The sequence below is a fragment of the Salvelinus alpinus genome, chromosome 1, assembly GCF_045679555.1.
Source record: "Salvelinus alpinus chromosome 1, SLU_Salpinus.1, whole genome shotgun sequence".
In the NCBI taxonomy this organism is placed as follows: Eukaryota; Metazoa; Chordata; class Actinopteri; order Salmoniformes; family Salmonidae; genus Salvelinus; species Salvelinus alpinus.
Genome location: NC_092086.1, coordinates 1817470 through 1844249, shown reverse-complemented (window position 1 = coordinate 1844249; position 26780 = coordinate 1817470). Strand labels below are relative to the sequence as shown.

Below are 26780 nucleotides of genomic sequence, written 5' to 3'. Positions count from 1 at the left end.
CACTACTATTATCATTGATGCCTTTCTCAGCCCTGATCCCATATCACCACTACTATTATCATTGATGACTTACTCAGCCCTGATCCCATTTCACCACTACTATTATCAGTGATGCCTTACTCAGCCCTGATCCCATTTCACCATTACTATTATCATTGATGCCTTTCTCAGCCCTGATCCCAAATGACCACTACTATTATCATTGATGCCTTACTCAGCCCTGATCCCATTTTACCACTACTATCATCAGTGATGCCTTTCTCAGCCCTGATCCCATTTTACCACTACTATTATCATTGATGCCTTACTCAGCCCTGATCCCATTTCACTACTACTATCATCATTGATGCCTTTCTCAGCCCTGATCCCATTTCACTACTGCTATTATCATTGATGCCTTACTCAGCCCTGATCCCATTTTACTACTACTATTATCATTGATGCCTTTCTCAGCCCTGATCCCATTTCACTACTGCTATTATCATCATTGATGCCTTACTCAGCCCTGATCCCATTTTACTACTACTATTATCATTGATGCCTTACTCAGCCCTGATCCAATTTCACTACTACTATCATCATTGATGCCTTTCTCAGCCCTGATCCCATTTCACTACTGCTATTATCATTGATGCCTTACTCAGCCCTGATCCCATTTTACTACTACTATTATCATTGATGCCTTACTCAGCCCTGATCCCATTTTACCACTACTATTATCATTGATGCCTTACTCAGCCCTGATCCAATGTCTATATGAATCTCTATATGAATCTCCAGTCAGCGTCTATATGAATCTCCAGTCAGTGTCTATATGAATCTCTATATGAATCTCCAGTCAGCGTCTACATGAATCTCTATATGAATCTCCAGTCAGCGTCTACATGAATCTCTATATGAATCTCCAGTCAGCGTCTACATGAATCTCTATATGAATCTCCAGTCAGCGTCTATATGAATCTCCAGTCAGCGTCTACATGAATCTCCAGTCAGCGTCTATATGAATCTCCAGTCAGTGTCTATATGAATCTCCAGTCAGCGTCTACATGAATCTCCAGTCAGCGTCTATATGAATCTCCAGTCAGCGTCTATATGAATCTCCAGTCAGCGTCTATATGAATCTCTATATGAATCTCCAGTCAGTGTCTATATGAATCTCTATATGAATCTCCAGTCAGTGTCTATATGAATCTCCAGTCAGCGTCTATATGAATCTCCAGTCAGCGTCTATATGAATCTCTATATGAATCTCCAGTCAGTGTCTATATGAATCTCTATATGAATCTCCAGTCAGTGTCTATATGAATCTCCAGTCAGCGTCTATATGAATCTCTATATGAATCTCCAGTCAGTGTCTATATGAATCTCCAGTCAGCGTCTATATGAATCTCTATATGAATCTCCAGTCAGTGTCTATATGAATCTCCAGTCAGCGTCTATATGAATCTCCAGTCAGCGTCTATATGAATCTTTATATGAATCTCCAGTCAGCGTCTACATGAATCTCCAGTCAGCGTCTACATGAATCTCCAGTCAGCGTCTACCTGAATCTCCAGTCAGCGTCTATCTGAATCTCCAGTCAGCGTCTATCTGAATCTCCAGTCAGCGTCTATATGAATCTCCAGTCAGCGTCTATATGAATCTCCAGTCAGCGTCTATATGAATCTCCAGTCAGCGTCTACATGAATCTCCAGTCAGCGTCTATATGAATCTCCAGTCAGCGTCTACATGAATCTCCAGTCAGCGTCTACATGAATCTCCAGTCAGCGTCTACATGAATCTCCAGTCAGCGTCTACATGAATCTCCAGTCAGCGTCTACATGAATCTCCAGTCAGCGTCTACCTGAATCTCCAGTCAGCGTCTATCTGAATCTCCAGTCAGCGTCTATATGAATCTCCAGTCAGCGTCTACATGAATCTCCAGTCAGCGTCTATCTGAATCTCCAGTCAGCGTCTATATGAATCTCCAGTCAGCGTCTATATGAATCTCCAGTCAGCGTCTATATGAATCTCCAGTCAGCGTCTATATGAATCTCTATATGAATCTCCAGTCAGCGTCTATATGAATCTCCAGTCAGCGTCTATATGAATCTCTATATGAATCTCCAGTCAGCGTCTATATGAATCTCCAGTCAGCGTCTATATGAATCTCCAGTCAGCGTCTATATGAATCTCCAGTCAGCGTCTATATGAATCTCCAGTCAGCGTCTATATGAATCTCCAGTCAGCGTCTATATGAATCTCCAGTCTATATGAATCTCCAGTCAGCGTCTATATGAATCTCCAGTCAGCGTCTATATGAATCTCCAGTCAGCGTCTATATGAATCTCCAGTCAGCGTCTATATGAATCTCCAGTCAGCGTATATATGAATCTCCAGTCAGCGTCTATATGAATCTCCAGTCAGCGTCTACATGAATCTCCAGTCAGCGTCTATATGAATCTCCAGTCAGCGTCTACATGAATCTCCAGTCAGCGTCTATATGAATCTCCAGTCAGCGTCTATATGAATCTCCAGTCAGCGTCTATATGAATCTCCAGTCAGCGTCTATATGAATCTCCAGTCAGCGTCTATATGAATCTCCAGTCAGCGTCTATATGAATCTCCAGTCAGTGTCTATATGAATCTCCAGTCAGCGTCTATATGAATCTCCAGTCAGTGTCTATATGAATCTCCAGTCAGCGTCTATATGAATCTCTATATGAATCTCCAGTCAGCGTCTATATGAATCTCTATATGAATCTCCAGTCAGCGTCTATGTGAATCTCCAGTCAGCGTCTATATGAATCTCTATATGAATCTCCAGTCAGCGTCTATATGAATCTCCAGTCAGCGTCTATATGAATCTCCAGTCAGTGTCTATATGAATCTCCAGTCAGCGTCTATATGAATCTCTATATGAATCTCCAGTCAGCGTCTATATGAATCTCCAGTCAGCGTCTATATGAATCTCCAGTCAGCGTCTATATGAATCTCCAGTCAGCGTCTATATGAATCTCCAGTCAGCGTCTATATGAATCTCCAGTCAGCGTCTATATGAATCTCCAGTCAGCGTCTATATGAATCTCCAGTCAGCGTCTATATGAATCTCCAGTCAGCGTCTACATGAATCTCCAGTCAGCGTCTACATGAATCTCCAGTCAGCGTCTACATGAATCTCCAGTCAGCGTCTACATGAATCTCCAGTCAGCGTCTACATGAATCTCCAGTCAGCGTCTATATGAATCTCCAGTCAGCGTCTATATGAATCTCCAGTCAGCGTCTATATGAATCTCCAGTCAGCGTCTATATGAATCTCTATATGAATCTCCAGTCAGTGTCTATATGAATCTCCAGTCAGCGTCTATATGAATCTCCAGTCAGCGTCTATATGAATCTTTATATGAATCTCCAGTCAGCGTCTACATGAATCTCCAGTCAGCGTCTACATGAATCTCCAGTCAGCGTCTACCTGAATCTCCAGTCAGCGTCTATCTGAATCTCCAGTCAGCGTCTATCTGAATCTCCAGTCAGCGTCTATATGAATCTCCAGTCAGCGTCTATATGAATCTCCAGTCAGCGTCTATATGAATCTCCAGTCAGCGTCTACATGAATCTCCAGTCAGCGTCTATATGAATCTCCAGTCAGCGTCTATATGAATCTCCAGTCAGCGTCTACATGAATCTCCAGTCAGCGTCTACATGAATCTCCAGTCAGCGTCTACATGAATCTCCAGTCAGCGTCTACATGAATCTCCAGTCAGCGTCTACATGAATCTCCAGTCAGCGTCTACATGAATCTCCAGTCAGCGTCTACCTGAATCTCCAGTCAGCGTCTATCTGAATCTCCAGTCAGCGTCTATATGAATCTCCAGTCAGCGTCTACATGAATCTCCAGTCAGCGTCTATATGAATCTCCAGTCAGCGTCTATATGAATCTCCAGTCAGCGTCTATATGAATCTCCAGTCAGCGTCTATATGAATCTCCAGTCAGCGTCTATATGAATCTCTATATGAATCTCCAGTCAGCGTCTATATGAATCTCCAGTCAGCGTCTATATGAATCTCTATATGAATCTCCAGTCAGCGTCTATATGAATCTCCAGTCAGCGTCTATATGAATCTCCAGTCAGCGTCTATATGAATCTCCAGTCAGCGTCTATATGAATCTCCAGTCAGCGTCTATATGAATCTCCAGTCTATATGAATCTCCAGTCAGCGTCTATATGAATCTCCAGTCAGCGTCTATATGAATCTCCAGTCAGCGTCTATATGAATCTCCAGTCAGCGTCTATATGAATCTCCAGTCAGCGTCTATATGAATCTCCAGTCAGCGTCTACATGAATCTCCAGTCAGCGTCTATATGAATCTCCAGTCAGCGTCTATATGAATCTCCAGTCAGCGTCTATATGAATCTCCAGTCAGCGTCTATATGAATCTCCAGTCAGCGTCTATATGAATCTCCAGTCAGCGTCTATATGAATCTCCAGTCAGCGTCTATATGAATCTCCAGTCAGCGTCTATATGAATCTCCAGTCAGCGTCTATATGAATCTCCAGTCAGTGTCTATATGAATCTCCAGTCAGCGTCTATATGAATCTCTATATGAATCTCCAGTCAGCGTCTATATGAATCTCTATATGAATCTCCAGTCAGCGTCTATGTGAATCTCCAGTCAGCGTCTATATGAATCTCTATATGAATCTCCAGTCAGCGTCTATATGAATCTCCAGTCAGCGTCTATATGAATCTCCAGTCAGTGTCTATATGAATCTCCAGTCAGCGTCTATATGAATCTCTATATGAATCTCCAGTCAGCGTCTATATGAATCTCCAGTCAGCGTCTATATGAATCTCCAGTCAGCGTCTATATGAATCTCCAGTCAGCGTCTATATGAATCTCCAGTCAGCGTCTATATGAATCTCCAGTCAGCGTCTATATGAATCTCCAGTCAGCGTCTATATGAATCTCCAGTCAGCGTCTATATGAATCTCCAGTCAGCGTCTATATGAATCTCCAGTCAGCGTCTACATGAATCTCCAGTCAGCGTCTACATGAATCTCCAGTCAGCGTCTACATGAATCTCCAGTCAGCGTCTATATGAATCTCCAGTCAGCGTCTATATGAATCTCCAGTCAGCGTCTATATGAATCTCCAGTCAGCGTCTATATGAATCTCCAGTCAGCGTCTATATGAATCTCCAGTCAGCGTCTATATGAATCTCCAGTCAGTGTCTATATGAATCTCCAGTCAGCGTCTATATGAATCTCCAGTCAGTGTCTATATGAATCTCCAGTCAGCGTCTATATGAATCTCTATATGAATCTCCAGTCAGCGTCTATATGAATCTCTATATGAATCTCCAGTCAGCGTCTATGTGAATCTCCAGTCAGCGTCTATATGAATCTCTATATGAATCTCCAGTCAGCGTCTATATGAATCTCCAGTCAGCGTCTATATGAATCTCCAGTCAGTGTCTATATGAATCTCCAGTCAGCGTCTATATGAATCTCTATATGAATCTCCAGTAATCGTCTATATGAATCTCCAGTCAGTGTCTATATGAATCTCCAGTCAGCGTCTATATGAATCTCCAGTCAGCGTCTATATGAATCTCCAGTCAGTGTCTATATGAATCTCTATATGAATCTCCAGTCAGCGTCTACATGAATCTCTATATGAATCTCCAGTCAGCGTCTACATGAATCTCTATATGAATCTCCAGTCAGCGTCTATATGAATCTCCAGTCAGCGTCTACATGAATCTCCAGTCAGCGTCTATATGAATCTCCAGTCAGCGTCTATATGAATCTCTATATGAATCTCCAGTCAGTGTCTATATGAATCTCTATATGAATCTCCAGTCAGTGTCTATATGAATCTCCAGTCAGCGTCTATATGAATCTCCAGTCAGCGTCTATATGAATCTCTATATGAATCTCCAGTCAGTGTCTATATGAATCTCCAGTCAGCGTCTATATGAATCTCCAGTCAGTGTCTATATGAATCTCCAGTCAGCGTCTATATGAATCTCTATATGAATCTCCAGTCAGTGTCTATATGAATCTCCAGTCAGCGTCTATATGAATCTCCAGTCAGCGTCTATATGAATCTTTATATGAATCTCCAGTCAGCGTCTACATGAATCTCCAGTCAGCGTCTACATGAATCTCCAGTCAGCGTCTACCTGAATCTCCAGTCAGCGTCTATCTGAATCTCCAGTCAGCGTCTATATGAATCTCCAGTCAGCGTCTATATGAATCTCTATATGAATCTCCAGTCAGCGTCTATATGAATCTCTATATGAATCTCCAGTCAGCGTCTATATGAATCTCTATATGAATCTCCAGTCAGCGTCTATATGAATCTCCAGTCAGCGTCTATATGAATCTCCAGTCAGCGTCTATATGAATCTCCAGTCAGCGTCTATATGAATCTCCAGTCAGCGTCTATATGAATCTCCAGTCAGTGTCTATATGAATCTCTATATGAATCTCCAGTCAGCATCTATATGAATCTCTATATGAATCTCCAGTCAGCGTCTATATGAATTTCTATATGAATCTCCAGTCAGCGTCTATATGAATCTCTATATGAATCTCCAGTCAGCGTCTATGTGAATCTCCAGTCAGCGTCTATATGAATCTCTATATGAATCTCCAGTCAGCGTCTATATGAATCTCCAGTCAGCGTCTATATGAATCTCCAGTCAGTGTCTATATGAATCTCTATATGAATCTCCAGTAATCGTCTATATGAATCTCCAGTCAGCGTCTATATGAATCTCCAGTCAGCGTCTATATGAATCTCTATATGAATCTCCAGTCAGCGTCTATATGAATCTCCAGTCAGCGTCTATATGAATCTCCAGTCAGCGTCTATATGAATCTCCAGTCAGCGTCTATATGAATCTCCAGTCAGCGTCTATATGAATCTCCAGTCAGCGTCTATATGAATCTCCAGTCAGCGTCTATATGAATCTCCAGTCAGCGTCTACATGAATCTCCAGTCAGCGTCTACATGAATCTCCAGTCAGCGTCTATATGAATCTCCAGTCAGCGTCTATATGAATCTCCAGTCAGCGTCTATATGAATCTCCAGTCAGCGTCTATATGAATCTCCAGTCAGCGTCTATATGAATCTCTATATGAATCTCCAGTCAGCGTCTCTATGAATCTCCAGTCAGCGTCTATATGAATCTCCAGTCAGCGTCTATATGAATCTCCAGTCAGCGTCTATATGAATCTCCAGTCAGCGTCTATATGAATCTCCAGTCAGCGTCTATATGAATCTCCAGTCAGCGTCTATATGAATCTCCAGTCAGCGTCTATATGAATCTCCAGTCAGCGTCTATATGAATCTCCAGTCAGCGTCTACATGAATCTCCAGTCAGCGTCTACATGAATCTCCAGTCAGCGTCTACATGAATCTCCAGTCAGCGTCTACATGAATCTCCAGTCAGCGTCTATATGAATCTCCAGTCAGCGTCTATATGAATCTCCAGTCAGCGTCTATATGAATCTCCAGTCAGCGTCTACATGAATCTCCAGTCAGCGTCTATATGAATCTCCAGTCAGTGTCTATATGAATCTCCAGTCAGCGTCTATATGAATCTCTATATGAATCTCCAGTCAGCGTCTATATGAATCTCTATATGAATCTCCAGTCAGCGTCTATGTGAATCTCCAGTCAGCGTCTATGTGAATCTCTATATGAATCTCCAGTCAGCGTCTATATGAATCTCCAGTCAGCGTCTATATGAATCTCCAGTCAGTGTCTATATGAATCTCCAGTCAGCGTCTATATGAATCTCTATATGAATCTCCAGTAATCGTCTATATGAATCTCCAGTCAGTGTCTATATGAATCTCCAGTCAGCGTCTATATGAATCTCCAGTCAGCGTCTATATGAATCTCCAGTCAGTGTCTATATGAATCTCTATATGAATCTCCAGTCAGCGTCTACATGAATCTCTATATGAATCTCCAGTCAGCGTCTACATGAATCTCTATATGAATCTTCAGTCAGCGTCTATATGAATCTCCAGTCAGCGTCTACATGAATCTCCAGTCAGCGTCTATATGAATCTCCAGTCAGCGTCTATATGAATCTCTATATGAATCTCCAGTCAGTGTCTATATGAATCTCTATATGAATCTCCAGTCAGTGTCTATATGAATCTCCAGTCAGCGTCTATATGAATCTCCAGTCAGCGTCTATATGAATCTCCAGTCAGCGTCTATATGAATCTCTATATGAATCTCCAGTCAGTGTCTATATGAATCTCCAGTCAGCGTCTATATGAATCTCCAGTCAGTGTCTATATGAATCTCCAGTCAGCGTCTATATGAATCTCTATATGAATCTCCAGTCAGTGTCTATATGAATCTCCAGTCAGCGTCTATATGAATCTCCAGTCAGCGTCTATATGAATCTTTATATGAATCTCCAGTCAGCGTCTACATGAATCTCCAGTCAGCGTCTACATGAATCTCCAGTCAGCGTCTACCTGAATCTCCAGTCAGCGTCTATCTGAATCTCCAGTCAGCGTCTATATGAATCTCCAGTCAGCGTCTATATGAATCTCTATATGAATCTCCAGTCAGCGTCTATATGAATCTCTATATGAATCTCCAGTCAGCGTCTATATGAATCTCTATATGAATCTCCAGTCAGCGTCTATATGAATCTCCAGTCAGCGTCTATATGAATCTCCAGTCAGCGTCTATATGAATCTCCAGTCAGCGTCTATATGAATCTCCAGTCAGCGTCTATATGAATCTCCAGTCAGTGTCTATATGAATCTCTATATGAATCTCCAGTCAGCATCTATATGAATCTCTATATGAATCTCCAGTCAGCGTCTATATGAATTTCTATATGAATCTCCAGTCAGCGTCTATATGAATCTCTATATGAATCTCCAGTCAGCGTCTATGTGAATCTCCAGTCAGCGTCTATATGAATCTCTATATGAATCTCCAGTCAGCGTCTATATGAATCTCCAGTCAGCGTCTATATGAATCTCCAGTCAGTGTCTATATGAATCTCTATATGAATCTCCAGTAATCGTCTATATGAATCTCCAGTCAGCGTCTATATGAATCTCCAGTCAGCGTCTATATGAATCTCTATATGAATCTCCAGTCAGCGTCTATATGAATCTCCAGTCAGCGTCTATATGAATCTCCAGTCAGCGTCTATATGAATCTCCAGTCAGCGTCTATATGAATCTCCAGTCAGCGTCTATATGAATCTCCAGTCAGCGTCTATATGAATCTCCAGTCAGCGTCTATATGAATCTCCAGTCAGCGTCTACATGAATCTCCAGTCAGCGTCTACATGAATCTCCAGTCAGCGTCTATATGAATCTCCAGTCAGCGTCTATATGAATCTCCAGTCAGCGTCTATATGAATCTCCAGTCAGCGTCTATATGAATCTCCAGTCAGCGTCTATATGAATCTCTATATGAATCTCCAGTCAGCGTCTCTATGAATCTCCAGTCAGCGTCTCTATGAATCTCCAGTCAGCGTCTATATGAATCTCCAGTCAGCGTCTATATGAATCTCCAGTCAGCGTCTATATGAATCTCTATATGAATCTCCAGTCAGCATCTATATGAATCTCCAGTCAGCGTCTATATGAATCTCCAGTCAGCGTCTATATGAATCTCTATATGAATCTCCAGTCAGCGTCTATATGAATCTCCAGTCAGCGTCTATATGAATCTCTATATGAATCTCCAGTCAGCGTCTATATGAATCTCCAGTCAGCGTCTATATGAATCTCTATATGAATCTCCAGTCAGCGTCTATATGAATCTCCAGTCAGTGTCTATATGAATCTCCAGTCAGCGTCTATATGAATCTCCAGTCAGCGTCTATATGAATCTCTATATGAATCTCCAGTCAGCGTCTATATGAATCTCCAGTCAGCGTCTATATGAATCTCTATATGAATCTCCAGTCAGCGTCTATATGAATCTCCAGTCAGTGTCTATATGAATCTCCAGTCAGCGTCTATATGAATCTCCAGTCAGCGTCTATATGAATCTCTATATGAATCTCCAGTCAGCGTCTATATGAATCTCCAGTCAGTGTCTATATGAATCTCCAGTCAGCGTCTATATGAATCTCCAGTCAGCGTCTATATGAATCTCTATATGAATCTCCAGTCAGCGTCTATATGAATCTCCAGTCAGCGTCTATATGAATCTCCAGTCAGCGTCTATATGAATCTCCAGTCAGCGTCTATATGAATCTCCAGTCAGCGTCTATATGAATCTCCAGTCAGCGTCTATATGAATCTCCAGTCAGCGTCTATATGAATCTCCAGTCAGTGTCTATATGAATCTCCAGTCAGCGTCTATATGAATCTCCAGTCAGCGTCTATATGAATCTCCAGTCAGCGTCTATATGAATCTCCAGTCAGCGTCTATATGAATCTCCAGTCAGCGTCTATATGAATCTCTATATGAATCTCCAGTCAGCGTCTATATGAATCTCCAGTCAGCGTCTATATGAATCTCCAGTCAGCGTCTATATGAATCTCTATATGAATCTCCAGTCAGCGTCTATATGAATCTCCAGTCAGTGTCTATATGAATATCCAGTCAGCGTCTATATGAATCTCCAGTCAGCGTCTATATGAATCTCCAGTCAGCGTCTATATGAATCTCCAGTCAGCGTCTATATGAATCTCCAGTCAGCGTCTATATGAATCTCCAGTCAGCGTCTATATGAATCTCCAGTCAGCGTCTATATGAATCTCCAGTCAGCGTCTATATGAATCTCCAGTCAGCGTCTATATGAATCTCTATATGAATCTCCAGTCAGCGTCTATATGAATCTCCAATCAGCGTCTATATGAATCTCCAGTCAGCGTCTATATGAATCTCCAGTCAGCGTCTATATGAATCTCCAGTCAGCGTCTATATGAATCTCCAGTCAGCGTCTATATGAATCTCCAGTCAGCGTCTATATGAATCTCCAGTCAGCGTCTATATGAATCTCCAGTCAGCGTCTATATGAATCTCCAGTCAGCGTCTATATGAATCTCCAGTCAGCGTCTATATGAATCTCCAGTCAGCGTCTATATGAATCTCCAGTCAGCGTCTATATGAATCTCTATATGAATCTCCAGTCAGATCTGCACAGCAAAGCAGGAGAGGAGCAACAGTCTCTTCCTCCCCTCCCTCCCTCCCTCCCTCCCTCCGAGCTGTGCCTGGTACTACCAACCAGTCTATCACAGCAAGCTGACACTGAAAGACATGATTCTCCACACACACACACACACACACACACACACACACACACACACACACACACACACACACACACACACACACACACACACACACACACACACACACACACACACACACACACACACGAGAGGCAGACTGTAACTACAGAGATCTACAACTGAATGAATGAAACATGATGACATGGGAACGCCAGACTGAAGGACCAACTAGGATGTGTCCTCTACAATATCTCTACATGTGCCGACAGAAATATTCTACTTCTCCTCACATAACGTTACCTACCTCACACTCCTCAGACAGAATGAGAGAGACAGAATGAGAGAGACAGAATGAGAGAGAGAGAGAGAGAAACAGAATGAGAGAGAGAGAGAGAGAGAGACAGAATGAGAGAGAGAGAGAGAGAGACAGAATGAGAGAGAGAGAGAGAGACAGAATGAGAGAGAGAGACAGAATGAGAGAGAGAGAGAGAGAGAGACAGAATGAGAGAGAGAGAGAGAGAGAGAGAGAGAGAGAGAGAGAGAGAGACAGAATGAGAGAGAGAGACAGAATGAGAGAGAGAGAGAGAGACAGAATGAGAGAGAGAGAGACAGAATGAGAGACAGAATGAGAGAGAGAGAGAATGTGTACGGGGCTGGTAAAGGATACATCTTGATGGCTCCAGACTTGGTCCCGATGGCCATGAGCTGCAGCTGGGGGTCAAAGGTCAAAGCACTGGGCTGGTGGGGGAACCCATGTTCCACTGTCTGATGGAGGGAGAAACAGAGAGGGATTACTCAGAGGAAGACAGGACTGTCTGATGGAGGGAGAAACAGAGAGGGATTACTCAGAGGAAGACAGGACTGGAGAGGAGGACAGGGGTACCAGAAACAGAGAGGGATTACTCAGAGGAAGACAGGACTGTCTGATGGAGGGAGAAACAGAGAGGGATTACTCAGAGGAAGACAGGACTGTCTGATGGAGGGAGAAACAGAGAGGGATTACTCAGAGGAAGACAGGACTGGAGAGGAGGAGAAACAGAGAGGGATTACTCAGAGGAAGACAGGACTGTCTGATGGAGGGAGAAACAGAGAGGGATTACTCAGAGGAAGACAGGACTGTCTGACGGAGGGAGAAACAGAGAGGGATTACTCAGAAAAAGACAGGACTGGAGAGGAGGAGAAACAGAGAGGGATTACTCAGAGGAGGACAGCGGTACCAGAGGAGGACGGCGGTACCAGAGGAGGACGGGAATGGAATGTAGGTGTGTAGAGGGTACAGTGACTAGTTGTCATTTGACTACAGGACAGAGAGAGAAACACACTGACAGCATTGACTACAGGACAGAGAGAGAAACAAACTGACAGCATTGACTACAGGACAGAGAGAGAAACAAACTGACAGCATTGACTACAGGACAGAGAGAGAAACAAACTGACAGCATTGACTACAGGACAGAGAGAGAACAAACTGACAGCATTGACTACAGGACAGAGAGAAAAACAAACTGACAGCATTGACTACAGGACAGAGAGAGAAACAAACTGACAGCATTGACTACAGGACAGAGAGAGAAACAAACTGACAGCATTGACTACAGGACAGAGAGAGAAACAAACTGACAGCATTGACTACAGGACAGAGAGAGAAACAAACTGACAGCATTGACTACAGGACAGAGAGAGAAACAAACTGACAGCATTGACTACAGGACAGAGAGAAACAAACTGACAGCATTGACTACAGGACAGAGAGAGAAACAAACTGACAGCATTGACTACAGGACAGAGAGAAACACACTGACAGCATTGACTACAGGACAGAGAGAGAAACACACTGACAGCATTGACTACAGGACAGAGAGAGAAACACACTGACAGCATTGACTACAGGACAGAGAGAAACAAACTGACAGCATTGACTACAGGACAGAGAGAGAAACACACTGACAGCATTGACTACAGGACAGAGAGAAACAAACTGACAGCATTGACTACAGGACAGAGAGAAACAAACTGACAGCATTGACTACAGGACAGAGAGAGAAACACACTGACAGCATTGACTACAGGACAGAGAGAAACACACTGACAGCATTGACTACAGGACAGAGAGAGAAACAAACTGACAGCATTGACTACAGGACAGAGAGAGAAACAAACTGACAGCATTGACTACAGGACAGAGAGAGAAACACACTGACAGCATTGACTACAGGACAGAGAGAGAAACAAACTGACAACATTGACTACAGGACAGAGAGAGAAACAAACTGACAGCATTGACTACAGGACAGAGAGAGAAACAAACTGACAGCATTGACTACAGGACAGAGAGAGAAACAAACTGACAGCATTGACTACAGGACAGAGAGAGAAACACACTGACAGCATTGACTACAGGACAGAGAGAGAAACACACTGACAGCATTGACTACAGGACAGAGAGAAACAAACTGACAGCATTGACTACAGGACAGAGAGAGAAACACACTGACAGCATTGACTACAGGACAGAGAGAAACAAACTGACAGCATTGACTACAGGACAGAGAGAAACAAACTGACAGCATTGACTACAGGACAGAGAGAGAAACACACTGACAGCATTGACTACAGGACAGAGAGAGAAACACACTGACAGCATTGACTACAGGACAGAGAGAGAAACAAACTGACAGCATTGACTACAGGACAGAGAGAAACACACTGACAGCATTGACTACAGGACAGAGAGAGAAACACACTGACAGCATTGACTACAGGACAGAGAGAGAAACACACTGACAGCATTGACTACAGGACAGAGAGAGAAACACACTGACAGCATTGACTACAGGACAGAGAGAGAAACACACTGACAGCATTGACTACAGGACAGAGAGAGAAACACACTGACAGCATTGACTACAGGACAGAGAGAGAAACAAACTGACAGCATTGACTACAGGACAGAGAGAGAAACTGACAGCATTGACTGCAGGACAGAGAGAGAAACAAACTGACAGCATTGACTGCAGGACAGAGAGAGAAACAAACTGACAGCATTGACTACAGGACAGAGAGAGAAACAAACTGACAGCATTGACTACAGGACAGAGAGAGAAACACACTGACTGCATTGACTACAGGACAGAGAGAGAAACAAACTGACAGCATTGACTACAGGACAGAGAGAAACACACTGACAGCATTGACTGCAGGACAGAGAGAGAAACAAACTGACTGCATTGACTACAGGACAGAGAGAGAAACACACTGACAGCATTGACTACAGGACAGAGAGAGAAACAAACTGACAGCATTGACTACAGGACAGAGAGAAACAAACTGACAGCATTGACTACAGGACAGAGAGAGAAACAAACTGACAGCATTGACTACAGGACAGAGAGAGAAACAAACTGACAGCATTGACTACAGGACAGAGAGAAACACACTGACAGCATTGACTGCAGGACAGAGAGAGAAACACACTGACTGCATTGACTACAGGACAGAGAGAGAAACAAACTGACAGCATTGACTACAGGACAGAGAGAGAAACACACTGACAGCATTGACTACAGGACAGAGAGAGAAACAAACTGACAGCATTGACTACAGGACAGAGAGAGAAACACACTGACAGCATTGACTACAGGACAGAGAGAAACACACTGACAGCATTGACTACAGGACAGAGAGAGAAACAAACTGACAGCATTGACTACAGGACAGAGAGAGAAACAAACTGACTGCATTGACTACAGGACAGAGAGAGAAACACACTGACAGCATTGTGTGTGTTCAGGAGAACGGGGTGTTTTGGGGGGGGGGTAGGTAGCATTGTGTGTGTTCAGGAGAACGGGGTGTTTGGGGGGGGGGGGGGGGGGGGGTAGGTAGCATTGTGTGTGTTCAGGAGAACGGGGTGTTTTGGGGGGGGGGGTAGGTAGCATTGTGTGTGTTCAGGAGAACGGGGTGTTTTGGTGAGGGGGTAGGTAAACACACACCCCTCTAACCAGCGGCCGCAGCAGGAACCGGGTTCTGTAAGACCACCACCTCTGTGACAGTCGGCAGCTGCCAAACCCCTCGCTGCCCTGGAGAGCAGGGGGGGGGGGGGGGGGGTTGTAGTGTCAGTGTGTGTGTGTGTCAGTGTGCCATTAGAGTCCACAGCGTTTGGTTACACACACACACACATATCAAGTCCTGTTTGTCTGTGACTCTTCCATGTTATCAATCTATTAAATGATATGTGTTCACCTATAGGCCTTTATAACCTGCTGAGGACTGTTCCTTTACATTACAACACAATGTACCCACCACGACGCCTTAGTCTGTTCTGGTTCATATAGGAACACCTGCAGAGCCCGTAGTCTGTTCTGGTTCATATAGGAACACCTGCAGAGCCTGAAGTCTGTATCCCCCCGTTAACTCGAGTACTAATCACGGTGGCCTAAATGTTGGGGAATGTCGGATAACTGTGGTCTTGGTGAAGAAATGGAAACCGAAGAAGAAAAAGAGCCTACTATTGTTTCACAGGCAAAATATGCAAACATAAAACATTCCTGAGACTTTCCAACACGAGAAGAAAAGTTGAACGGTTGTAAAACTAATCAGATCGGGTTGAATAATGGTCCTCTCTCGTAGATAATCTGGTTGCCAATTCGTTAAAACGTTTTCGACAAGTGTTGGGTTTGAACAGAGCATATTAGCATCAAGGCAGTAACGGGTAGAAGTAGTTGTTGTTAGTTTAAAACAGGCCGATGCATCGGGGGGGTTGAAAACTATTATCTAGCTACTGACTGGTCGTGAAAACGACTCGCATTCCAACGTGGAGACATTCCCCCCTTTCGCGACATCATTCCTCTGCAGCTACAGACACATTCTGCGGGTTGGTTTTGTTTTGGAGGGACGACGAGACGAGGGCAGAAGAGAGGAGAGGTTCTGCACACTCGCCACCGAGATCCGCTGTTCCCCCCACCAAAAAAAAACACATTTTCCTGCAGTCGGCGGGTTGGGTCTGATTTGGGGAAATGAGGGAGGGTCTGTGTTACTCTACCTTGTTGAAGGCGAACAATTCCTGTTTAATTTTCTCTCTCTGTGGGTCGTTGCCCTGCCGACGGAACCTAAACTTCATCATCGTGCGTCCGGGGCAGAGGAGAGGGGTCGTTTCCCGGAGCGGTGGATTCCTGAGCGGTTGAATAAATGCGGAGGATCAATGTGGAGCGGATCCTTCCTACCGTGCAGCTTGCAGCGGTGCTTTCTATTCAGCTCTTGTTCTGTGGGGCTGCGGCTCCCTGCCTGTCTATCCAGTACTCACAGTACCGTTCTGCTAGCAGCAGGATATAATGCCTGCATCAACTTCTAAATAAGAGTCCCCCCTGCAAAGACATGCTAAACTTTGGGAAAATCGATTTTTTTTGTTCCACTCTACTGCAGTTCACAGTAGCGGTGCGTTGGTAACATCACTGGCCAAGCCAGAAAAATAACAAGCTATATTCCACCCTCTGTGTTGTGATCATTGTGTTGTGATTTGTGTTGTTTGCTCTATAATTAGTTAACGTGCCTCGACACCGTGATATATTGGCCTAAAGGCCCGAGACAATAAGAAGACAAAGTGGCAGAATAAATTCAACCACAACATTTGTTTTATCACAGAGCAACATCTGTTCCACAAAGCATTTAGCATCTAACAAACAGTTATATGACTTACAGCTTGGTCAAGCAAGTTACTGTTTTGGACATTTTAAGTGGCTACTAAATAACCATTGATTTAGAACCACGGAGACTTACCGCAAATCGATAAGGAAACAGGAGCTGCCTCCACTATTCCGACACCATTTCAACATCATCAAATCACCTCTGATTAGTCGAATACAATCACAACTAAAAGATATCACAAACACAGATACCACAAACATACCAGTGTCAACATTGTATTTTTTCATTATCGGTCAATTTTTATTTATTTTTTTAACATATTTTGTATTTATTTTCATACATTACTTTCTTGCCTTTTCTTGTTGACACAATAAAAGTGTCCATTGATTATAATCACTATATTTTAAAATCAGCTATGAGGGGTTGACTTGAATGTGGAAGACACATTTTGGTTGAACGTATTCGGTTGTGTAACTGACTACGTATCAGTGGTGTAAAGTACTGAAGTCAAAATAATTTAAAGTACTACTTAAGTAGTTTTTGGGGGGGTATCTGTACTTAATTATTTATTTATTTTACAATTATTCCTAAAGAAAATAATGTACTCTTTACTCAATACATTTTCCCTGACACCCAAAAGTACTCGTTTCCTTTTGAATGCTTAGCAAGACAGGAAAAATGGTCAGATTCACACACACTTAATTAAATTAACTTTTTATTTAACCTTTATTTAACTAGGTGAGTCAGTTAAGATTCTTATCTACAATGACTACCTACCCCGACCAAACCCAGACGACGCTGTGCCAATTGTGCTCCGCCCTATGGGACTCCCAATCACAGCCAGTTGTGTGATACAGCCTGGGATTGAACCAGGGTCTGTAGTGACACCTCTAGCACTGCAATGCAGTGCCTGAAGACCACTGTGATACAGCCTGGGATTGAACCAGGGTCTGTAGTGACACCTCTAGCACTGCACTGCAGTGCCTGAAGACCACTGTGATACAGCCTGGGATTGAACCAGGGTCTGTAGTGACATCTCTAGCACTGCAATGCCTGAAGACCACTGTGATACAGCCTGGGATTGAACCAGGATCTGTAGTGACACCTCTAGCACTGCAATGCAGTGCCTGAAGACCACTGTGATACAGCCTGGGATTGAACCAGGGTCTGTAGTGACACCTCTAGCACTGCAATGCAGTGCCTGAAGACCACTGTGATACAGCCTGGGATTGAACCAGGGTCTGTAGTGACACCTCTAGTGCCTGAAGACCACTGCGCCACTCGGGAGCCTGATACTTAAGTGTATTTTTAAAACCAAATACTTTTAGACTTTTACCAAAGTAGTATTTTACTGGGTGACTTTCACATGAGTCATTTTCTATGAAAGTATCTTTACTTCTACTCAAGTATGACTTTATGACAATTGGACACTTATTCCATCACTGCTCGCTATTCCCTTTCCCTAATAATACCAATGTTATTAGGCGGTCTTTTATTTTGAAGGTTTCTTCATTACCATACAACGTGACGTTATGATTTGTGCTGCTGGCAGAACCGCATTCCTACTGACGCTGCCTGGCTGCCGGACCACAACAGAGAAGAAGAAGAGGCGAAGCGAGAGGGATAAAACTGGTCCCCTAAATCTTTCTTCACCCAGCAGGTGGCGTTATTGTTGCTGTTGTTGTATGGAGGTCAATGAGTGTTGAATTTGAGTTCATGTCTTATTTGTTACGTGTGGTTTATTTGATCGAATAAAAGTTTGGTAATGATTTTAGTTTTTTTTAATGAGTGTACTGACATAAGTAGGACACGTGCAATCCCGGTAACGTTGAGAAAACTTTGTATCTGAGTTGTGCCTGGTCTTCAGTAGTTACCACAGTCACAAATGCATGAACCCCAGTGGGCCGTACGCACTACCCTCTGAAGCGCCTTGCGGTCGGAGGCCGAGCAGTTGCCGTACCAGGCAGTGATGCAACCGGTCAGGATGCTCTCGACGATGGGTCCTGAGATCCTCAAAACGTTCTACAGCTGCACCAACACACAGTGTGTTATAACAGAGTGATCTCACTAGGTGACAAGGTGAGTCTCTTCTCCCTGACAGACAGACATAAATAAAACACAGCATCTACAGTGGTACAAATATATATATATATTTTTTAAAACGCACATAAATTCCACTTTTATACTAAGAAGCGGTTGCCGCGGTAAATAATCCAATAATAGTTGGCATGACACGCCTCTCGGGAACTCGTTAAGAGGCGGATCCTGAATAAAAATATTGGCAGATCGATAAAATGTCCCTGTAGATGTAATTAAATGGAGAGGATTGGTTAATTCTAAGTTAATATCGAAGGGGCTTTTATATAATTATAATGCAGGGATACTAATAATAATAATAATAATGGATCGGCTCTCTGAACTCATTAAGAGGCAGCTTCTATCTTCTTCTATAATCATTAATTCAGACGGTTAATTCCATAGGTGTTGGGTCTGCAGTAAAGTGATCTGAACTCATTAAGAGGCAGCTTCTATCTTCTTCTATAATCATTAATTCAGACGGTTAATTCCATACGTTTTGGGTCTGCAGTGAATTAAATTACCAGGTTCATTTCTCATTAGGTTTTAATAATCCATGACTTAAGTTAACGGGGTGGGAGTTAGATATTTTGTCTGTCAGAAGTTTTGAAAATCAACCAACGTCAGCCTTTAAATGCTTTCTTATCCAAATGTTGAAAGTGCGTGTGGGCGACGGAGAGGAACACCATGGTGCAGTTTGAGGTGGTAGGTTCTAAATTAACTTTATAACATTTCACAGACGCTTATTAACTTATGGCTGAAGGGGCAGTATTGAGTAGCTTGGATGAAAGGTGCACAGAGGTGCCCGTATTAAACTGCCTGCTCCTCAGTCCCAGTTGCTAATATATGCATATTATTATTCATATTGGATAGAAAACACTCTGAAGTTTCTAAAACTGTTTGAATTATGTCTGTGAGTATAACAGAACTCATATGGCAGGCAAAAACCTGAGAAAAAAGAATTTCCACAGGAAGTGGAAATTCTGAGGCTGATCGAGTTTCAACCAAGATCCCATTGAAATCACAGCAAGATATGAATGAGTATTGACTTCCTACGGCTTCCACTAGACGTCAACAGTCTGTAGAACTTTGTCTGATGACTCTACTGTGTAGGGGGGCCGAATGAGAGTAGAATTAGTCACCACTGCCATGAGGTGACCATTCTTTGACCATGCGCGTTCACATGAGAGGGAGCTCCGTTCCATCGCTCATCTGAAGTCAATGTAATTCTCCGGTTGGAACGTTATTCAAGATTTATGTTAACAACATTCTAAAGATTGATTCAGTACATCATTTGACATGTTTCTACTGACTGTTACGGAACTTTTGGACATTTCGTCAGGTTTTAGTGAACGCGCTTCGTGACTTTGGAATTGTTTACCAAACGCGCTAACCAAAATAGCTAATTGGACATAAATAACAGACATTATCGAACAAATCAAGCATTTATTGTGGACCTGGGATTCCTGGGAGTGCATTCTGATGAAGATCATCAAAGGTAAGGGAATATTTATCATGTAATTTCTGGTTTCTGTTGACTCCAACATGGCGGCTAATTTTATTATATTTTTGAGCGCCGTCTCAGATTATTGCATGGTTTGCTTTTTCCTCAGAGTTTTTTTGAAATCTGACACAGCGGTTGCATTAAGGAGAGGTATATCTATAATTCCATGTGTATAACTTGTATTATCATCTCCATTTATGATGAGTATTTCTGTTGAATCGATGTGGCTATGCAAAATCACTGGATGTTTTAGGAACTAGTGAACGTAACGCGCCAATGTAAACTCAGATTTTTTGATATAAATATGAACTTTATCAAACAAAATATGCATGTATTGTGTAACACGAAGTCCTATGAGTGTCATCTGATGAAGATCATCAAAGGTTAGTGATTAATTTTATCTTTATTTCTGCTTTTTGTGACTCCTATATCTTTGGCTGGAAAAATGGCTGTGCTTATTGTGGTTTTGTGGTGACCTAACATAATCGTTTGTAGTGCTTTCGCTGAAAAGCATATTTGAAATCGGACACTTTGGTGGGATTAACAACAAGATTACCTTTAAAATGATATACGACACATGTATGTCTGAGGAATTTTAATTATGAGATTTCTGTTTTTTGAATTTGGCGCCCTGCACTTTCACTGGCTGTTGTCCTATCGATCCCGTTACCGGGATTGCAGCCATAAGAAGATTTAATAAAGCTCAAACCAAGTTAATTTCCCCATTGGGTCAAACAGCTGTTGAAACCAAGTTAATTCCCCCATTGGGTCAAACAGCTGTTGAAACCAAGTTAATTCCCCCATTGGGTCAAACAGCTGTTTAAACCAAGTTAATTCCCCCATTGGGTCATACAGCTGTTGAAACCAAGTTAATTCCCCCATTGGGTCATACAGCTGTTGAAACCAAGTTAATTCCCCCATTGGGTCATACAGCTGTTGAAACCAAGTTAATTCCCCCATTGGGTCATACAGCTGTTGAAACCAAGTTAATTCCCCCATTGGGTCATACAGCTGTTGAAACCAAGTTAATTCCCCCATTGGGTCAAACAGCTGCATCAGACAAAGACAGGGCTCCACCAGCGGTATAAACCCCAGTTTGGGTTGGAATCTCCTCCTTCTCTCTAAACATGACATCTTTGTTGCTAGGCAGGACATAAACTGTTCCTTCTCCCTTAATGTGACCTGACGGTGTGAGCAGGTGGTTCTAGACAGGGGTGATGTAGTTGTCGTTTGTATGTGTATGTTTTGTATTGTCTAAAAATATAAAATAAATTCGTACAAGATAAATAAATAAGAAAACAATTAAAAGATTGCAACACAGCACGTGATTATTCATTATGAATATGATTAATTTGATTTATTTAGTTTACATTCTTCATTGTAACCACAATGTCACAGATAATTCAACACACACAACATGAGCAGAATAACTTGGAACAGTCAAAACGTTTCTTTATGCAGACAAATCCTCTGATTCTATTTCATACCGTCTCTTCTTCACATCAGTAAAGACGGACTCCGTGTTTCAGACACTACCTTTACACAGAGGGGCTGTCACTCTTTCACACTGTGGTAAATAAAGACAGTTTGTTATTTAGAATGATTTATTTTTGGTTTTAGAAGGGAGAGAAACGAACACGTGCAATTTTTTGGGGAAATCGTCAGTCCACATGTCAAGTGTAATTCCCCCGTTGTATTTCACCAAGTTCTCTCTGAACTCCAGAACCACCAGCTAATGTGTTGTTGTCGCCTGACGCAGGACTCTGTCGCCTGACGCAGGACTCTGTCGCCTGACGCAGGACTCTGTCGCCTGACGCAGGACTCTGTCGCCTGACGCAGGACTCTGTCGCCTGACGCAGGACTCTGTCGCCTGACGCAGGACTCTGTCGCCGGACGCAGGACTCTGTCGCCTGACGCAGGACTCTGTCGCCTGACGCAGGACTCTGTCGCCTGACGCAGGACTCTGTCGCCTGACGCAGAACTCTGTCGCCTGACGCAGGACTCTGTCGCCTGACGCAGGACTCTGTCGCCTGACGCAGGACTCTGTCGCCTGACGCAGGACTCTGTCGCCTGATGCAGGACTCTCTCGCCAGAGAAGAGAGACGACCAGACTGAAAATATCTCCATTCATTTAGGAAAAGACAGTCAATCTGTACCACAGTTTAGACTACCGATAGATCAGAGTTATTCCTCCCCCTTCTAGCCGATCTACCACCAACGTCTACCACCGCCTTCCAACGTCTACCACCGCCTTCCAACGTCTACCACCGTCTAACACCATCTACCACCATCTACCACCGTCTAACACCATCTACCACCGTCTACCACCATCTACCACTAACTACCACCATCTACCACTATCTACCACCGTCTACCACTATCTACCACTGTCTACCACCGTCTACCACCATCTACCACCGTCTACCACCATCTACCACCGTCTAACACCATCTACCACCGTCTACCACCGCCTTCCAACGTCTACCACCTTCTACCATCATCTACCACTGTCTACCACCGTCTAACACCACCTTCCACCGTCTACCATCGTCTACCACCGTCTACCACTATCTACCACCGTCTAACACCATCTACCACCGTCTAACACCATCTACCACCTTCTACCACCGTCTACCACTATCTACCACCGTCTACCACCGTCTACCACCGTCTAACACCATCTACCACCGTCTAACACCGTCTACCACCGTCTAACACCATCTACCACCATCTACCACCTTCTACCACCGTCTACCACTATCTACCACCTTCTACCACCGTCTACCACCACCTACCACCTTCTACCACCACCTACCACCGTCTAACACCATCTACCACCTTCTACCACCGTCTACCACTATCTACCACCGTCTACCACCGTCTACCACCGTCTAACACCATCTACCACCGTCTAACACCGTCTACCACCGTCTAACACCATCTACCACCATCTACCACCTTCTACCACCGTCTACCACTATCTACCACCTTCTACCACCGTCTACCACCACCTACCACCTTCTACCACCACCTACCACCTTCTACCACTATCTACCACTATCTACCACTATCTACCACTTTCTACCACCGTCTACCACCGTCTACCATCAACGTCTACCAACACCGTCTACCACCGTCTACCACCGTCTACCACCATCTACCACCTTCTACCACCGTCTACCACCACCTACCACCACCTACCACCTTCTACCACCACCTACCACCTTCTACCACCTTCTACCACTATCTACCACCCTCTACCACCATCTACCACCAACGTCTACCAACACCGTCTACCACCGTCTACCACCGTCTACCACCGTCTACCACCACCTACCACCTTCTACCACCACCTACCACCTTCTACCACCTTCTACCACCGTCTACCACCGTCTACCACCGTCTACCACCGTCTACCACCGTCTACCACCGTCTACCACCACCGTCTTCCACCGTCTACCACCGCCTACCACCGCCTACCACCGCCTACCACCGTCTACCACCGTCTACCACCGTCTACCACCGTCTACCACTGTCTACCACTGTCTACCACTGTCTACCACTGTCTACCACTGTCTACCACTGTCTACCACTGTCTACCACCGTCTACCACCGTCTACCACCGTCTACCACCGTCTACCACCGTCTACCACCGTCTACCACTATCTACCACCACCTACCACTATCTACCACCGTCTACCACCGTCTACCACCATCTACCACCTTTTATCACCGTCCACCACCACCTAACACCATCTTCTCCCGGACAGACAGACAGACAGTGTGTTATAACAGAGTGATCTCACTGGGTGACAAGGTGAGTATCTTCTCCCTGACAGACAGACAGACAGACAAACAGACACAGACAGACAGACAGACAGACAAACAGACAGACAGACAGACAGACAGACAGACAGACAGACAGACAGACAGTGTGTTATAACAGAGTGATCTCACTCGGTGGCAGGGTAAGTCTCTTCTCCCTGACAGACAGCATGTTTTCCATGTGCATGGCAATGACCCGACACAGCTCCAGACCCTAAACACAGACAAAACATTGTTACAACACAGACATAAACATTATTACAACACAGACAAAACATTGTTACAACACAGACAAAACATTGTTACAACACAGACAAAACATTGTTAAAACACAGACAAAACATTGCTACAACACAGACAAAACATTGTTACAACACAGACAAAACATTGCTACAACACAGACAAAACATTGCTACAACACAGACAAAACATTGTTACAACACAGACAAAACATTGTAACAACACAGACAAAACATTGTTACAACACAGACAAAACATTGTTACAGCACAGACAAAACATTGTTACAACACTGACATAAACATTGTTACAGCACAGACAAAACATTGTTACAACACTGACAAAATATTGTTACAACACAGACAAAACATTGTTACAACACAGACAAAACATTGTTACAACACAGACAAAACATTGTTACAACACTGACAAAACATTGTTACAACACTGACAAAACATTGTTACAACACAGACAAAACATTGTAACAACACAGACAAAACATTGTTACAACGCAGACAAAACATTGTAACACTGACAAACATTGTCACAGCACAGACAAAACATTGTTACAACATAGACAAAACATTGTAACAACACTGACAAAACATTGTTACAAAGCAGACAAAACATTGTTACAACACTGACAAAACATTAACAGCACAGATAAAACATTGTTACAACACTGACAAAACATTATTACAACACAGACAAAACATTGTTACAACACAGACAAAACATTGTAACAACACAGACAAAACATTGTAACACTGACAAAACATTGTAACAACACTGACAAAACATTGTAACAACACTAACACAGACAAAACATTGTTACAACACAGACAAAACATTGTAACAACACAGACAAAACATTGTAACAACTGACAAAATATTGTTACAACACAGACAAAACAACACAGATAAAACATTGTAACACAGACAAAACATTGTAACAACACAGACAAAACATTGTTACAACACTGACATAAACATTGTTACAACACAGACAAAACGTTGTTACAACACAGACAAAACATTGTTACCACACAGACAAAACATTGTTACAACACAGATAAAACATTGTTACCACACAGACAAAACATTGTTACAACACAGACAACACATTGTTACAACACAGACAAAACATTGTTACAGCACAGACAAAACATTGTTACAAAACAGACACAACATTGTAACAACACTGACAAAACATTGTTACAACACAGACAAAACATTATTACAACACAGACAAAACATTGTCACAACACAGACAAAACATTGTAACAACACAGACAAAACATTGTTACAACACAGACAACACATTGTTACATCACAGACAACACATTGTTACATCACAGACAACACATTGTTACATCACAGACCTGTTCCAGTTGCAGCTGTGTGATTCGCTGTGTCAGCAGGTCTCCCAGCAGAATGTCTACGTAGGGATAGGACGAGCTGGAGCCTCCTGTTGGTCTCTGGGTTCTGGTGGACTGGATCTCATTCAGAGGGTAACGCACCGTGGCCTCCTAAACACACACACTGTTACTGTCTGGCTGGGAGGTGAGCTGCCAGCAGGGGGAGACAGAGACACACACACACTGTTACTGTCTGGCTGGGAGGTGAGCTGCCAGCAGGGGGAGACAGAGACACACTGTTACTGTATGGCTGGGAGGTGAGCTGCCAGCAGGGGGAGACAGAGACACACTGTTACTGTATGGCTGGGAGGTGAGCTGCCAGCAGGGGGAGACAGAGACACACACACACTGTTACTGTACGGCTGGGAGGTGAGCTGCCAGCAGGGGGAGACAGAGACACACACACACTGTTACTGTACGGCTGGGAGGTGAGCTGCCAGCAGGGGGAGACAGAGACACACTGTTACTGTACGGCTGGGAGGTGAGCTGCCAGCAGGGGGAGACAGAGACACACACACACTGTTACTGTATGGCTGGGAGGTGAGCTGCCAGCAGGGGGAGACAGAGACACACACACACTGTTACTGTATGGCTGGGAGGTGAGCTGCCAGCAGAGGGAGACAGAGACACACTGTTACTGTACGGCTGGGAGGTGAGCTGCCAGCAGAGGGAGACAGAGACACACACACACTGTTACTGTACGGCTGGGAGGTGAGCTGCCAGCAGAGGGAGACAGAGACACACACACACTGTTACTGTATGGCTGGGAGGTGAGCTGCCAGCAGGGGGAGACAGAGACACACACACACTGTTACTGTACGGCTGGGAGGTGAGCTGCCAGCAGGGGGAGA

At 43.6% G+C, this 26780-nt stretch overlaps 2 protein-coding genes and 1 long non-coding RNA gene across 5 annotated transcripts in view; all 3 read right to left on the bottom strand.

The window, feature by feature from the left end:
* The window catches only part of llgl1 (LLGL scribble cell polarity complex component 1), a 183156-nt gene extending 166635 nt beyond the window's left edge, over positions 1 to 16521 (bottom strand). The window contains exons 1-2 of one of the 3 annotated variants that reach the window (XM_071390588.1): positions 16266 to 16521; positions 11895 to 11992 (exon numbers count right to left, since the gene is read on the bottom strand). In XM_071390588.1, the coding sequence (XP_071246689.1) occupies positions 11895 to 11992; positions 16266 to 16346 (179 nt within the window). In that variant the 5' untranslated portion in view covers positions 16347 to 16521. The remainder of the gene's footprint in view (positions 1 to 11894; positions 11993 to 16265) is intronic. The other 2 variants (XM_071390575.1, XM_071390583.1) reach the window with 2 other exon arrangements.
* Positions 16522 to 21772: 5251 nt separating this feature from the next.
* LOC139567707 (uncharacterized) lies at positions 21773 to 22806 on the bottom strand. Its single transcript, XR_011673455.1, has 2 exons — positions 22518 to 22806; positions 21773 to 22197 (listed from the first exon to the last, which is right to left on the bottom strand). It is a non-coding gene; the product is annotated as an uncharacterized lncRNA (long non-coding RNA).
* A 1234-nt stretch (positions 22807 to 24040) lies between these two features.
* The window catches only part of myo15aa (myosin XVAa), a 229483-nt gene continuing 226743 nt past the window's right edge, over positions 24041 to 26780 (bottom strand). The window contains exons 63-64 of the mRNA XM_071343551.1: positions 25894 to 26040; positions 24041 to 24486 (exon numbers count right to left, since the gene is read on the bottom strand). Coding sequence (XP_071199652.1) covers positions 24385 to 24486; positions 25894 to 26040 — 249 coding nt within the window. The 3' untranslated portion in view covers positions 24041 to 24384. The remainder of the gene's footprint in view (positions 24487 to 25893; positions 26041 to 26780) is intronic.